We start from the raw sequence: 16889 nt of genomic DNA, 5'->3' as shown, positions 1-16889 counted from the left end.
GATATTCATAATAATTTATTTAGAAAACTAAATAAAAAGAGAAAATATTTTCAGAATGAGAAGCAATTTAGAAAGTACTTAACCAGAACATTTTACTGTTTCTAAAGGACTTGCCCAAATGTCATAATCATTACCTGGGACACAGTCAGAACAAAAATATGCATTAAACTCAGAGCTAAAGGTATTAAGATAATGCAGTCTAAAATAATGTGTCTACTGTGGTTAGATGTTATAGCAAAAGTATGTTTCTACTATTTCATTTAGGAATATGGTATACGCAACATCAAGACATGTTAGTGAAAATTACACTGACCTCACTGTTGACATCAAAATCAAAATATATCTGACTAATTTTTATTATCTCTTATGCTAAGGATACACTCTAATTAAACAGAAAAGGAAAAAGTAAACTCTAAAATATAAATTACCAAAATAAACACTCAAGTCCTTCCCAGAAAAAAAAATTTTCAAAATTCTAAAGCAAAATAATTAGTTTTAGTTCAGAAAAAAGACAAATATGAAGGCTACAGACTATCAAACATTCATAGGTAAGTGTACATAGTTAGAACATTCTGGAACTTAAAAGTATTTAATAAATATATTCTAGCTAATGGAATATATTTACAAAATCATGTCCACTTGTTTCCATTAACTCTTTTTTTATTATCAATGCCAATAATATCAAATAATATGAAGCATAATAGTTCTAATCTTCAATCCTTATCTTACCTCAGGAATAAGGAGAGTCAATTTCTTTAACCAATCTTGTAAATGGTCACTATCAGCAAGGCTAGATTTCACTAATGAACAGCAATGCGCCCAGCTCACCAAGAGCCACATTGAATAATGTGAAACTACAGAGAAATTAGAAAAAAATAAGACTAAAAGGACTTGTACTATAAAGAAAACACAATGTTCATTATTAAACATTATCTAGTTATGCAAATCTTTATCTATTAAAAATTGCTTTTGTGGAATCCTTACCTTCATGCCTAGACCTGTGATCAGACTGAGCTTTCAAAACTCTGTAAAGTAAAAAAAAAAAAAACCCACCACCACTGATTAAATTCAACAATAAAAATAAAAATAACTCAATTTATTACCATATATCCTTTCAAGTTTATACATATAATGCACCCCCCAAAAAGAATAAATTTTAAGAAAAATATTTTTTCTATAGTCTTTATCAGTTAAAGAAACATTGGTAAAAAATTATTATAGACTACTCCATATGACTGTCCAGATTTAATGAACAACATCTGAGTGAATACAGTATTGACTGAAATAAGTGAACCCTCAGGAAGCGCTCAGGATTTAGTTACTACAGAGATGTGTATTACAAAGAGAAAGGTTATAACGGTTTTGATTCTGAACTTCAGACTTCTAATTTTAAAAATAAAATCATAGACTGACATATAATGCCCTTCCCTTAGTACTGTTAATGCGAAATTCTATCAGAAATGGTTAAAAGCAAATTATTAAAAAGTAGAGAAAACTAACTTAATTCCGTATTAGTTTGGAACCATTTTTCTCCATACATTTTGTTACTTCAGTGGAAAATTTATTGCTATAATTTAAAGAAAAGTACCAAAAATTTTCATTTTAGCAAAACCAATATATGGGGATTATCTGTCTTATAAATAAATTGTTTCGAAAAGAAAAAGCACTGATCTCTAGCATCCTCACATTGTTATAAATAACAAAGTACCTCTCAAACTCTCAAGCAGAAAGACTTACCCACATTATTGGTTTAAAGTAAAAAGTACAAAGATACAACTTAGGTATCATATATTTATCCATATTTCATGTTTAGTTATTATCATAATGGTAAAATCAACTGTACCAAGAGCAAGCTACCCATCTACTCTTTAAATATGTAGCATAAGATTTTTGATAACACAGGCAAAAAAATTTGCTCTAGCTGTCTTAATTGATACAAACCTACCACCATATGAACTCAAAGTGGGAGCCTATGCAAAGATAATGGTGCATGAACAGGTGCTGAGAAAAAATAGGGACAGGGAGTGGGATGAAGGAGTTCACATTACAAAGGCTGTAGTAAGTTCTTTAGGAACTGGTAGAATGAAAACAAGAATTGCCACAGAGTGAGCCAGTTGAATAGCAGCAGCTGGTATCAAACCTGCGAGGCTAATAAAGTCATGTGAACATTCTGTAATTTTTGAGAAATAAAACTGGACCAAAGCAGTTACTAATTTGCCTTGTTAGCTTGATGTGTGTGGGGATAGTGAGGTAGAGTGTGGGTTAGAGAGGACACAGAGGAAGAGTTAAGAATTACTTAACCGGAGAGTAACTGGTAGTTAGGGTATAAAATTTGATTTTATACAAATCAAAAGGCATATTCTAGTAATCTCTTCATTTCTACATGTTGCCCATTCCTAAGTTTTACAAACAATGAGATAAGGTACCTGGTGCTAAAAATATAATCTTGAGCAAGATCAGATATAGTTCATATAGAACTCAGAGTCTAGTGGGGTAAAGTATATACTGATTAAGCAATGAACTAGAATTTAACTGTCACAGAGACCCCCTCCCCCAAAAAAAGTAAATGACAAAAGAAATAATCTTAAAATAATCATGCTATTTAACTGCAACCACTGCCTATGAAAGTGATTTTTAAAAGCATCTAAAAACAGTTGTTAAATATTAGCCACGAATAAGGTTAAAGCACTTTCAAACGTGTTTACATTATCTTTATAAATAATTTGAGTATAAGGCCAAACTTCAGCTCAACATAATACCTATACACTATTTAGAAATCAATTTTACATACTTTAACATAACCTATGTGATTATTAAAGGCATACAGTCAGGTCCCCATGTATCAGTCAGCAATCACCATACTTGAATTTCTGCATTAAAATTTTGTAAATTATTTAAGAAAAAAATCTCCACTGTACCCCAAATTAGATGGGATATCACATGGCTAAACTATATTTATATACATGAACTTCCAACTCCATCCACCAAGGGCCTAGAAACAAGGGAGTCCTCAGTAGCAATGAATATACCAAGAACCCATATTTTGTTCCTCACCAACAGGAACTAGGGCTTCTTAAAGAAATGGCCGATTCCAGGACTAAGGTAGGGAAACTACATTCCTTGAGGATCTTACAGTGGCAGAAAAAATAAAAAAGGACTTCTTCTCTCTACCCCAAATAATAGGGATATGTCAAAATGACCCATGAACTAGCTTGAGGAAGCCAACTTAGGCATAATCTTAGTAAAGTGAATAGTAACTGTAATGAGATATAACAAACTGAGTGAAAAATAATCCATTAATTCAAACTGATAGGAACTAAAAGGGAAGAAGAGAAAACTTCTTCAAAATAGAATGTCAACCGATAAGCAAAAAGGAATGGTTATAAGTCAGAAAATCAGTAGTTTATAAACATTTAATAATAATTAAATTTAGGCAAAAATCATCTCTGAATGTTCAAAATCAACGAATGAAAAGTATTATGAGGAGCACCTTCCCACAAGTTACTTTTAATTAGGAAAAATCAGAAACCTTATTGTAGAGAAATGTGTGCAGGCAACAATAAAAATTAGTATCATTAATAGGACAAACTGACATCACCAGTTATGTATAGAGTATTCCTGCTAAAAATGTATATAATCTGAATTTAATCATGAAGAATAATCAGGAAAACCTAAATTGAAAGATGCTATATAAAGCATCTGGCCTGCACTACTCAGAAATGTCAGTATCATGAGAGGCTAATGAAGTATCTTTGTGTAAAAGGAAATGGAAGAAATACAACTAAACGTAGTACATGATCCTAGACCAGGGGGAGAAATTATAGAAAATATTAATGGGACAATTTGAGTATGAACTATATATTAAATAACACTATCATAACCATGTTAAATTTTCTATATTTCAGTGTTTTACTCCAATTGTTAAGAAAATGTCCTGGTATTGAAGTAAATGCCAAATGGTCATGATATCTGAAACTTACACTCACAAAATTCAGGACAATATATAAATAAATATGTGCACACAGAAAATGCACACTCGTGATTATACAATAAAAATTGACAAAATATTAATATGCAAATGAAGGTGAACAGTAGGAAAGTTAAGGTAACTTAATTCTTTTTGCTAACTTAAATTTTTTCAAAATGAAATTTTAAAGCACTGTATTCTTACTATACATACATAAATCATGTAAAAACTTCATACCTAGGAGCCAGATTATCATATGTGTAAGTAACGGACATAAGTCGCTGAATCAAACTGGTTCCTTGGACAAGAACAAGAAATACCTTCAAAACAAAAACATTACAAAAAAATCTTTAAATATGCTACAACACAAAAATGCATTTTTAATCCAAAACTCCAAATTACTTTGATTTTTATCTATGATAAAGAATATCATTCTGTAAAAATATCAATATTATAAAATCAGAATTTTGTGACCAAACTTAAGGATAACAACTTTAAAAAAAAATGAAAACTTAGAAATATAGAGGCCAAACTATTTTTATTTATTTTTTTGCCAAATGATTCTTTGTATTTGACCCACAAATTCTGTGGGTGACAAAATGTATTACACAGGTCAGTGGTTTATTGGGGGTGATTAATGAGAATTACACATTTTTAAATTTTGAAATAAGCAAATGCAAGCAGCAATAGAGATCTCAACCATCTTGAAATAGAGAAAAAGATGAATACAGGGCATAGATCCTAGATTAAAAATCCTGAGGGTCAACATTTAGTTTGCCACCTTTCAAGCTGCATCATTCAAATACACTACTTAATTTTTAGCTATTAGTTCCTCTATATAATTTTCTATAGAGTTCTATATAATGGTAGAAAATAATTTGCTAATTTATATAAATAAAGAATTACTGACTCCCGTCTGCAGACCAAAACCCTTCTGGGCACTTATATTATAAGCACTGTTCCCATCCTGGAGGTTTGAGGCCACTGCAGCAGATAGCATAGAAAGCACTGTAATACAAGGGCTACAAGGTGCCACATGAGCAAACGAAGAGAGCAGCAAATAAACCTGTCCCTGGTGAAATCAGGACTGCTTCAAGGAAAGCTGTCTAGGCTGGAATTTAAAAGTTCAACTTGGAATATGAACCTTCTGAAAGGCTTTTTAAGGAGAGCAAATGAAATAATGCATGATAGTAAATTATGAAAACATTAGTGTTCTATAAAATATCAAAACTAGGTAATTTTGTCTCCAGAATTAATATAACAAAGATTTTTTTTTCTCAAATAGCTTAATACACTAAGTTCTGATTATGACAAAGTAATGGAAAAATATATATGGTAAGCACCTTTTCTAAACTCTAGAAGTATATGCACAGAAAAAAAATTCATTAACTACTAATGGTAGTCACTTATGACTAGGAGGGTAGGTTCACCTGTATATTCTGAATTACTGTCAAGAAGCATGTAATTGCATACATTTTTTGAAGAAACAAACACTATTTTTAAACTCCTCATATGCATATGTATCTTATATCTATACTACATGTATTTATTATTAAAATATTAAGAGGAAACCACTAATTAGTAAGGTCAAAAGCTGTGAAGATAATGAGTTAATGGAGAACTTTTAAATTATAACTTGGAAAGATTATTCTGGAAAAAAATGAACTGAAACATTATAGCAATGCAAGGTTAAAGTAAGTAGTTGACAATAAGCAATACTGGAAAACATTTAAATTACACTGAAGTCCCCATAGCATATTTTAGTTGTATCAGCCGTAAATGATTCGGAATACTAACAAAATCATCTGGTCCCTTTAATCTCCAAAATCTCAAAAGGGAAATATGCTTCAGGTTTCAATTTTCACCAGTAGTTTCCAACCTATGTTCACTAACATATTTCTCTAATCAGAAACAACTCATAATTCTAGTATTTCTAGGAGCAGCTATGAGGTAAGATGCTCTTCTCAAAAGGTTACAAATGAGGAAGAGATCTCACTAAAAACTTGTCTTCATCTCTCACCGTTTCCCAATTCAGTGATGGAACAATTGGAAGGGCAAATATTTAATCACATGAACAAAACAATCTACAGAAAGAAAGAATTCTAATTATACGGGTGGATGTCCTGGCTATGATGCCATGTTCATTCAGCTCTAAATCTACCATTCTATCAACTTGCTTTGTGATATTAGGGCTGGTACATCACAAGCTAAATTCCTCTTTGCTAGTTGGTTTCTATGAGGTTCCATTAACCTGCGACACTAGAGAGATTACTTCCTTGCTTCTTTGTCAGCATTAAACCATAAATATTTAACCCAGGAGAGGCCATTTGGTTTCAGAAGCAGTAGTAGAACCCCTTCCTCTGAGGCCTAAGTCCCAGGCCAACAAGATCCTTCCTCATTTCTGATAACCCCAAACTTTTCAATATGCTTCTCAAATCCTAGGGATGGTGAATGGTTACTCCTCTGGGTTACCTCAATTATTTTCTTTTTGTATACTTAGTCCTCCAATACAGACATGTAAAAACAATTATTTATTTTACATCACCTCTGTTGAAACACAAAGTGGGGCTTATTTCCCTAAATGGACACTGATAAATTTACTATATAAATTATTGTTTAAATGATTAAATAATTAAGTACAATTGGAGTACATTAGAATGGCATACAATTCATTCCTGGAATTTGGATAATGAACTAAAAACCATTACTATTTCATAAGTACTACTAAACTTAAAATGAAGGTATCACTTCAGCTGTTACATCATATTGTGGTAGTCTAGGATCATATTCCTTATGCATATTCTTAACTTTATAAAACAAGTAGAATTCATTACTATAATTTAATGGTAACTACTGTACTTTACCTCTGTTAACCTTGGTATATGAAGACCCTTGGCATGATCACCAGCAGCCTTTCTTGATTTACCAGGCCAAGTTCTTTTCCTATGGCTTTCTGCTATACCAGACCAGGCAAAGACATCATGATAAGCTAAATCCAAATCGGACGGATCTACTGCAAACTGGCATATTAACTTCAGCAAGCAAGCAAGACAGTCTAGCTGCCACTGTGGATAAGAAGAAAATGTCATTTCCCTATTTTGATTAATTTAATATGGCCACTATACAACCTGAAATTGAAAGCCAGAAAATAAAAATAATTATAGCTAATACTTTAATCATGTGCTAAAGAATTTTACTACTCATGTATTATATTGGGTAACAATCCAATCCTGTAAAAATGACAAAAAAATATGTAGGTACTAAGAGGGTACAGGGTACATTTAAAGAAATGGAAATGACATTTGCATTTCTATTATGAAAACATCATACAAAATTTATGTCAGAGATTCAGGATTTTTAGAAAATATTACTCAGAATATACTATAATTTTTAAAAATTACTAAAATGTAAACAAAGGTCTAACTTACCTACCTAAAACTGAATTAAGAGATGAAGTATTGTTAAGTTGTTTTTCCATGCAAAGGACATATACTCCATTATTTTGGAGCCAAAGCAATTCCCAAAAGTTGTAAAAAAAAAAAAAAAAAATTTACATAAGGACATTCAAACTAAATTATTTTTTGGTAAAATATTTCATATAAAAATTCAATTTCTGATTTAAAGCTCTACTTTAGAATTTTAAAAACACTTCCTGTCAGTAAATTAGTATTAATTATGTGCAAAATGAGAGTTTCAGAGTGCTCACTTCAACAGTTATTTTCCACTCTTCCTAATCCACTGCCCAACTGTATAGCTATACCAATATTCCAGGGAATATAGTAATACTAACATTAGATTTTTCAAGAAAGGTACTAAGAAATTTGAGTAACAATAATCTTTTTAACAAATGATCCTAGAAAATTAAATAGCCATATTGAAAAAACTAAATGAAACAAACCCTCAACTTCACTCTACATATATGAAAATTAATTCAAAATGCAACACAGAAATAAATGTAAATGGCACCTATAAAGTTCATAGTAGAAAAAAAAGGGAGAACATACTTGTGGCCTTGGAACAAAGATTTCTTAGGTAAGATACAAATTTTGTTAAAATTAAAAACTTCTCTGCTTAAAAGACACCATGAAAATAGTGAAAAAAGCAAGCTGCAAATTGAATACAAATACTACCATATATACACATAGTGGAAAAACTTGTACAAACTGATAAAGGAAAAAAAAAAGTCTTAGAACTCTTTGTTAAAGTGGAAAGGAAAAGAGGAACAACAATAACAACAACAACAAAGCCCAATATATGGAGAGACACATCATGAAAGGAATAAAGAATTATGGTCAAAATGAAACTTAGGAGATGCAGTGAAAGAAGTACTAGTAAAGGAAATTTATACTTATAAACACATTTAAAAAAATGTCAAAACAACAATCTAACTTTATAACTTAAGAACCAGAAAAACTAAACCCAAAGCTAGAAGAAGGAAATAATAAAGAGCAGAGCTAAACAAAATATAATAGAAAAACAATAAAAATCAATGTAAATAAAACTTTATTCTGTGAAAAAAACAAAATCTTTAGCAGAACTAAAAAAAGAGTGAAATTAGTAAAATCAGATGTAAAAGTGGCAATTTTTCTACCAATTCCACAGAAATAAAAAGGACTATAAGAGCATTATAATAATTGTAAGCCAAAAAGATGGATAACCCACATGAAATGGACAAATTCCTACAAACACAAAACCTACCAAGACCCCAATTATAAAGAAATAGAAAATCTGAATAGATATATAACTAGTAAGGAGATTGGATCAATAGTTAAAAATCTTCCAATAAGGAAAACCTTGGACCTGATAACTTCGTTAGTAAATTCTACCAAACTTGAAGAATACTAATCCTTCTCAAAGTTTCAAAGAACAGAGCATTCCCAACTCACTCTATGAAGCCAGCACAACCCTGGTAACAATGAAAGAAAAAGTCACTACAAAAAAACCTACAGACCAAGATCCCTGATGAATAACAATGCAAGAATTCTTGAAAAAACACATGATCATCTCAATTGATCACATGCAGAAAAGGCATGTGAAGGAATTCAACACTCTTTAATGATAAAAGCATTCAACAAAATAGAAAGAGAGGCACTCGGGTGGCTCAGTTGGTTAGGCACTGGACTCTTGAACTCGGCTCAGGTCATGATTCCAGGGGCATGAGACTGAGAGCTATGTTGGGCTCTATGCTAAGCACAGAGCCTGCTTAAGACTCTCTCCTTCTCAGGGCGTCTGGGTGGCTCAGTCGGTTAAGCGTCCAACTTAGGCCCAGGTCATGATCTCACGGTTCGTGGGTTCGAGCCCCGCATTGGGTTCTGTGCTGACAGCTAGCTCAGATCCTGGAGCCTGTTTCAGATTCTGTATCTCCCTCTCTCTCTGACCCTCTGCTGTTAATGCTGTCTCTCTCTCTCAGAAATAAGTAAAATATTTAAACAAACAAACAAAAAAAAAACAGACTCTCTCCTCAGCCCCTAACCCCCACCCCTGCTCACACACACACTCTAAAACTTAAAAATTTTACTACCTAAGCCTAAAAGTCACATATGAAAAACCCACAGTGAAAATCATATTAAATTGTGAAAGACTAAAAGCTTCTCCACTAAGATGAGGAATAAACCAAGAATACCTGCTTTCCTCACTTGTACTCAACATATTAGGGGAAGTTTTGGCCTGAACAATTAGGCAAGAAAAGAAAAAAAAAAAAAAGGCATCTAAACTAGAAAGGAAAATTATCCATTTGGAGAGGATATGCAGAAAACATTAAAGATGCCACAGAAATGTTCTTTTTTTTTTTTTTAATTTTTTTAATGTTTTATTTATTTCTAGGGGAGAGAGACAGAGAGAGAGAGAGAGAGAGAGAGAGAGAGAGCGTGAGCAGGGGAGGGTCAGAGAGAGAGGGAGTCACAGACTGAAACAGGCTCCAGGCTCTGAGCTGGCAGTCAGCACAGAGCCCGACGCGGGGCTCGAACCCACGAACCGCGAGATCATGACCTAAGCGAAAGTCGGACGCTTAACCGACTAAGCCACCAAGGCGCCCCGCCACAGAAATGTTCTTAATATCAATGAATTCAGCCAAGTACAGGATACAAAGCCAACACACAAAATTCAGTTGCACTTCCATAGGTGAACAATGAACAATATAAAAAGAAAACTACAAAAATAATTCCATTTACAATAGCACCAAAAGAATAAAATGCTTAAGAATTAGCCAAGAATATGAAAGTCTTCTACAATGAAAATTATAAAACAATGACGAAGAAAATTAAAAACACAATATATGGAAACACATCATATGTCCATGGATTAGAAGACTTATTATTACCCAAAACAATCCATAACAAAATATCAATGACATATTTTGCAGAGAAAGAAAACCCATGCTAAAATTCAAAGGGAATCTCACGTGACTCCAGAGCCTACACAATCTTAAGAGAAAAGAACAAAACTAGAGGACTCCCACCTCCTGATTTCAAAACTTACTACAGACATGTAGTAATCAACATGATGTAGTACTGGCATAAGACACATATACAGATTAATGGGAAAGGGTCATCTGGGTGGCTCAGTCAATTAAGCGTCCCAACTCTTGATTACAGCTTAAGTCATGCTCTCACAGTTCGAAGTGTGAGACCCACTTGGGATTCTGTCTACTCCTCTTTTTGCACCTTCCCCTGCTTGTTCTCTAACTCTCTCTCAAAAGAAGTAAAAATAAACTTTAAAAATAAAAGATTAATGGAATGGAATAAAGCAGACAGAAATAAACCCTCACATATATGGTCAAATGATTTTTAACAAGGGTGCCAAGACCATTCAATGGGAGAAATTACAATATATTTTTTTTTAATTTTTAAATGTTTATTTCTTGACAGAGAGAGACAGAGCATGAACAGGAGGAGCAGAGAGAGAGGGAGACACAGGATCTGAAGCAGGCTCCAGGCTCTGACCTGTCAGCAGAGAGCCTCATGTGGGACTCGAACTCACGAACCGTGAGATCATGACTTGAGCTCAAGTTGGACACTTAATCGACTAAGCCACCAAGGTGCCCCAAAACAACAGTATTTTCAAAAAACAGTGCTGGGAAACCTGGATATCCACATGCGAAAGAATAAAGTTGGATCCTTACACATTAAAATACCAAATACAAAAATTAACTCAAAATGAATCAAGGCCCTACATGTAAGAGCCAAAACAATAAAACTCTTAGAAGAAAACATAGGATAGGAAGCTTCATGACAATGGATTTGGACACATGATTTCTTAGGACAGGTAACAAAGGAAAAAACAGACACATTAGACTCATTAAAATTAAAAGATTTCATGCACAAGACTATCCACAGAGTAAAATGGCAACCCACAAATGGGAGGAAACATTTGCAAACTATTTAAATGATTAATATTCACAATATTTAGAGAACTTCTAAAACTCAACAAAAAAAACAGAACAACCTAATTAAAAATTGAGCACAGGAGTTGAAAAGATAGTTCTCTCAGTGGCCAATGAACATAAGAAAAGATGCTCAACTTCACTGTTTATTAAGAAAATGCCAATTAAAATGAGATAGCATCTGATATTAAAAAAAAAAACAACCAGGAAATAAAGGTGTTGGCAAATATGTAGAGAACTTGTGCACTACTGGGATGTAAAATGGTAAACCTGCTGTGGAAAACAACAAGGTGATTCCTCAAAAAAACTAAAAACATAATTACCATATGACCCGGCAATTTTACTCCTGAAGAACTGAAAGAGGGTCTCCAAGATATTAATACACCTGTATTCATAGCAGCATTATTCACAATAGGCAAAATATGGAAGCAACCCATGTCCACTGATGCATGCATGGATATGCAAAATGTAGCATATGCATTAAATATTATTCAGCCTTAAAAAGGAAGGAAATTCTCTAGTACACTACAACAAAGAGGATTGCTGGAGGACATTTTGCTAGGTGAAATAAACACGTCACAGAAAGACAAATACCACATGATTCCACTTACAGGAGATGCTCAGAGCAGTCAAAATCATGGAGGTAAAGTTTAATGGTGGTTTGTTACAGGTTGGGGAGAGGGAATAATAGGGAGTCACTGTTTAATAGGTATAGTTTTAATTTTATAAGATGAAAATAGTAATGGGGATAGATGGTGGTGATGATTCTACAACAAGGTGAAAGTATGCAACACCAGTGAACTACACACTTAAAAATGGTTAAGACATGGGGCGCCTGGGTGGCTCAGTCGGTAAAGCATCCAGCTCTGGCTCGGGTCATGATCTCAGGGTTCGTGGGTTTGAGCCCTGCATCAGGCTCTGTGCTGACAGCTAGCTCAGAGCCTGGAGCCGGTCTTCCAAGTCTATGTTTCTCTCTCTGACCCTCCCCTGCTCATGCTGTCTCTATCTCTCTATCAAAAATAAATAAAATATTAAAAAAAATTTTTTAAATGGTTAAGACTGTAAACGTTAACTGTATTTTACAATTTAAAAAAAAAAACAAAAAACAAAACCCACCATGGTCACTAAGAACATGTAAAAATACTCAACATCACTAATCACCAAAGAAGGGCAAAACACCATGAGATAACACTACATATCCAGTAGAATGGCTCAAATTAAAAAGACTGATCACACAAAGTATTGAAGATAGGAAGCAAGTGGAACTCCCATACTTGCATGGTACAGCTGCTTTGGAAAACACTTTGGCAGTCTCTTACAAAGTTAATCTTACATTTGCCATATTATTCAGCAATTTCTTTTCTTAGTATTTAGTCAAAAGAAACAAAAACATATGTACACAAAAAGATTTGTATATGAACATCTGTCTACTTTACTCATAATAGCCCCAAACCAGAAACTCAAATGTCCATCAACAAATGAATGGATAACCAAGTAGTATACCTATAAAGGGATACAGTGCTCATCAATAAAAACTAATAACCAACCAATACATGCAACATTTATCAGCCTCAAAATACACGCTGAATAAAAGACACCAGTTACAAAGAGTACATAATGTATTATTCCATTTACGTGGAATTCTATTAAATACAAATGTAATCTTTTTAACAACAAAAAGCCGATCAGTAGTTGCTGAGGGCTAGTTGGTTGGAAGAAGGGAGTAATTAATGGTAAAAAAGCAGGATAGAACTTCTGGTGTAATAGAAATGTTCTATATCTTGTTTGTGTTGGTGGATTACACAATTATATATTTTATAAAACTTAAACTATACTTTTTAAAGTAAGTTCATTATCAGCGCACTTGGGTGGCTCAAAGCGTCCAACTTTGGCTCAGGTCATGATCGCATAGTTTGTGAGTTCTAGCCCTGCAATGGGCTCTGTGCTGACAGCTCAGAGCATGGAGCCTGCTTCCAATTCTGTGTCTCCCTTTCTCTCTGCCCCTCCCTCACTGTGCTCTATCTCTATCAAAAATAATCAAGCATTTAAAAAATAAGTAAGTTCATTATGTACTGAGAATAGCTCAACTTCATATCACCTACAAAAATTAACTTAAAATGGATCAAAGACCTAAATGTTTAAGAACTAAAACTATAATATTCTTTATTTATTCTGAGAGAGAAAAAGAAAGAGCATGCACGAGCTAGTATGTAAGAGGGGGAGGGGCAGAGAGAGAAAGAGAATCCCAAGCAGGCTCCAACCAAACAAAGGGCTCAACCACACAAACCCTGAGATCATGACCCGATCTGAAACCAAGAGTCGGATGCTTAACCCACCCAGGAACCCCCAAAACTGTAGAATTCTTTTTTGTAATGCATTTTTTAAGTGTTCATTTATTTTGAGAGCTAGGGAGGGAGGGAGGGGCAGAGAGGAGGGAGACAGAGGATCCAAAGCAGGCTCTGCACTGACAGTACAGAGCCCCATTCAGGGCAAGAATTCACAAACCATGAAATCATGACCTGAATGAAAGTCAGACATTTGACTTACTGAGCCACTGAGATGGCCCCAAAACTATAAATTCTTAAAAGGAAACATAGCCATCAATATTTGTGACTTTGGATAATATACTACTTCCAAGAATGAACCTTGGGGATGCCTGGGTGGCTCAGTTGTTTTAAGTGCCCAACTCCTGACTTTGGCTCAGGTCATGATCTATGTCTTGGTTGGTGGGCTCCAGCCCCTCAAGTTGCAGTCGAGGTGGGACTCTGGACTATGTGCAGAGCCTTCTTGGGATTCTCTTTCTCTCTTTCTCTCTCTCTCTCTAGGCCCCTCCCTCCACTGGTGCTTTCTCTCTCTCTCTCTCAAATAAATAAACTTCATTAAAAAAATATAATGAACCTTGAAAACATTATGCTTAGGCAAAACAAGCCAGTCATAAAGGAGCATATACATATTGTATGGTTCCATTTATATGAAATATCTGTAACAGGCAAATCCATAAAGATAGAAAGTAGAATTAGATTGGTGGTTGCTCAGGGCTCAAATGTTTGGGGGAAAATGAGTAATGTTTGCTAATGAGGGGATGAAATTGTTCTAGTATTACTGGTAATGTTTGCACAAGTTTGTAAATATACCAAAAATCACTGCTTTTTAAAGGCTGAATTTTATTTTATGTGAATTCTATCTCAAAAAATTTTAAGTATACCTCAACTAAATTCATTTCAAAAGGAAAAAAATTAAACTCAGAAAGAAGAATAAATGAATTTGTAAGTATCCTATAAAACATTAAGGGAAATGCATTATAAATAAGGGTATAAGTTGGCTTGCAAACTGTGTCTCAGGCATGCTTAGAAGCATCACAGGCATTGCCAGGCTACAATATTGTAATATTTGGTCATTAACATGATCTTATTAGTAATGTTTCATAAAAATATCTACAATTTCAAAAGAAACAGAGAAAAAACCTTTAGCTTATGACAGATTCCCTATAAGCCTTATTCAAAACTAAACTTAGAGCAATTCTGCAAACACACTTCCTATAAATGAAACATAACTACTTATTAACAAATTTAAATTCTCTCACTTTGCCAAAGAACTAAAAAAGCACATCAGAATTCTAAGAGAATTAATGGAATAAAGGCATGACTAATAATAAAACACAACAGACATTATAAGTCACAGAACTACAATAATTCATAATTAACTGAACATAAGTATCTATTCTAAAAAGGAAAATATAGTAAATTATATAAAACAAAAATGGAAAAATAAGTATTGAAACCTGTGGTAAGAAAAACAACATCTTGGTACATGATAGGTTTTCTAAATCTGTTTTCTTTTACTAACTTGGTATTAAGTCAAGAACACCTGACTCCTAGGTTCCAAGGTAATTCTAAAACACAGTAATAAAAAATTAATATTTGAATGGAATGTTTGATAATGCCACTCAGAAAGGGGAGCCTCCTTTCCACTTAGTTCAAGCGGTATAGCAGTATCACTTTTTTTTTAATTCCACAAGTAATTTTTTTTTTTAATTTTTAAATTTTTTAATGTTTATTTTTGAGAGACAGAGCGTAAGCAGGGAAGGGAAGAGAGAGAGGGAGACACAGAATCTGAAGCAGGCTCCAGGCTCTGAGCTGCCAGCACAGCCGACATAGAGCTTGAACTCATGAACTGTGAGATCATGACATGAGCCGAAGTCAGATGCTCAACCAACTGAGCTACCCAGGCGGCCCTATTTTCTTAATACTGTACAGAATAGTGCTTCTTCAAGTTAATAGCAATAAAGTACCTTTTATTAAAAAAAAAAAACCTTCCATTTTGTTAAGTATAAATAATTTTGTGACATACTATAAAAAAATCTGAGGCCATATTCAACAGCTATACAATTTTCTGAAGGCTAACTCTTAATTTCTGCATCTAATTCATTTCTGACCAGTCACAAATGGTCTGGAAACAATTTATTTGAGTAGCACTACTATAAAGGAAGAAAACTCATGACAAAACACTGAAAAATGATGTTTTCCAAAATTTGAAGACATATAAACCAGTTCTTTCAAAAGGATCCAAATGTTAAGAGTGTATAAATATTAATATGTTATTTACCTAATGGAAAAAGGTTTATAAGTTAGCCATAATTGAGAACCATGAATTTTGGCACTTAAATTATACCATATTTTTCTAAACTTAGTTTGACTACACTCTATAATCTTCCTTACTACAATGAAGCATGTGGCATAAGATACACTTGCTAATGGAAAATGAAAGTGCTTAAAATAGGACAACTATTAACTGGTTTAAAAAGTGAATTTTCACTTACCACAGTCCAGGATTCCTGCTCTTTAGGTTCCAGAATTCCAGAATTAAAAATTTCTAATAACTGTTGAAGCCCTCCAGCAGCAACAAACTGTAAGCAATTGTGAGAGTACTGGTAAGAGAGATGCAGCTACAAAATGTCTTGAAGACCTGCTTTTTGATTCAGTAATTGGATGTGTGTTTATTTATGTATACACATGTATAAAATATTATGCATCTTTAATGTAGGAAATTACTGATTTAAATAATTAAAATAACTTCTATATAAACTGATAACATATACCTTATTTTCAAGAATTTTTTAAAAGATTCTTGCAAAAATCCATAAACATATCTTTAAATTCTATTGACCAATTACTTGCAGACACTAGGGTGTCCTAATAAAGTATTCAAATAAAGGAAAAAAATAAGTGCTAAAAATAAGTGCACCAAGGCATTAAATAATATCACCTTATTATTGTGATTTAGAGTCATACATGATTTTTAAACTATGCTTTACTTTACTAGTAAATTAGTTTAAAACCAATTATGACACCTACTTTTGGAAATTAAGGATAATTTTCATCAACACACTATTTAACACATATGATCAAACCTTGCAACTCCAGGAATTTTTACTATTTTCCACTTGATCCTCACTTGAATCATCTGAATCTGGATAAAGATCACTGTAACTTCCCTGTGGGAATGGCAAAAAAAAAAAAAAAAAAAAAAAAAGAAAAGGGG

At 33.4% G+C, this 16889-nt stretch overlaps 1 protein-coding gene across 1 annotated transcript in view; it reads right to left on the bottom strand.

Moving 5' to 3' along the window:
• USP34 (ubiquitin specific peptidase 34) overlaps window positions 1-16889 on the bottom strand; it is a 192996-nt gene that overhangs the window by 78006 nt on the left and 98101 nt on the right. The window contains 6 exon segments of the mRNA XM_077766453.1: window positions 730-854; window positions 985-1025; window positions 4205-4287; window positions 6832-7032; window positions 16168-16254; window positions 16759-16842. Coding sequence (XP_077622579.1) covers window positions 730-854; window positions 985-1025; window positions 4205-4287; window positions 6832-7032; window positions 16168-16254; window positions 16759-16842 — 621 coding nt within the window.

Source organism: Crocuta crocuta, unplaced genomic scaffold (genome assembly GCF_008692635.1).
Source record: "Crocuta crocuta isolate KB4526 unplaced genomic scaffold, BGI_CrCroc_1.0 scaffold113, whole genome shotgun sequence".
Lineage (NCBI taxonomy): Eukaryota > Metazoa > Chordata > Mammalia > Carnivora > Hyaenidae > Crocuta > Crocuta crocuta.
The sequence above is the reverse complement of the archived record's forward strand: the minus strand, read 5'-3'. Positions and strand labels throughout refer to the sequence as shown.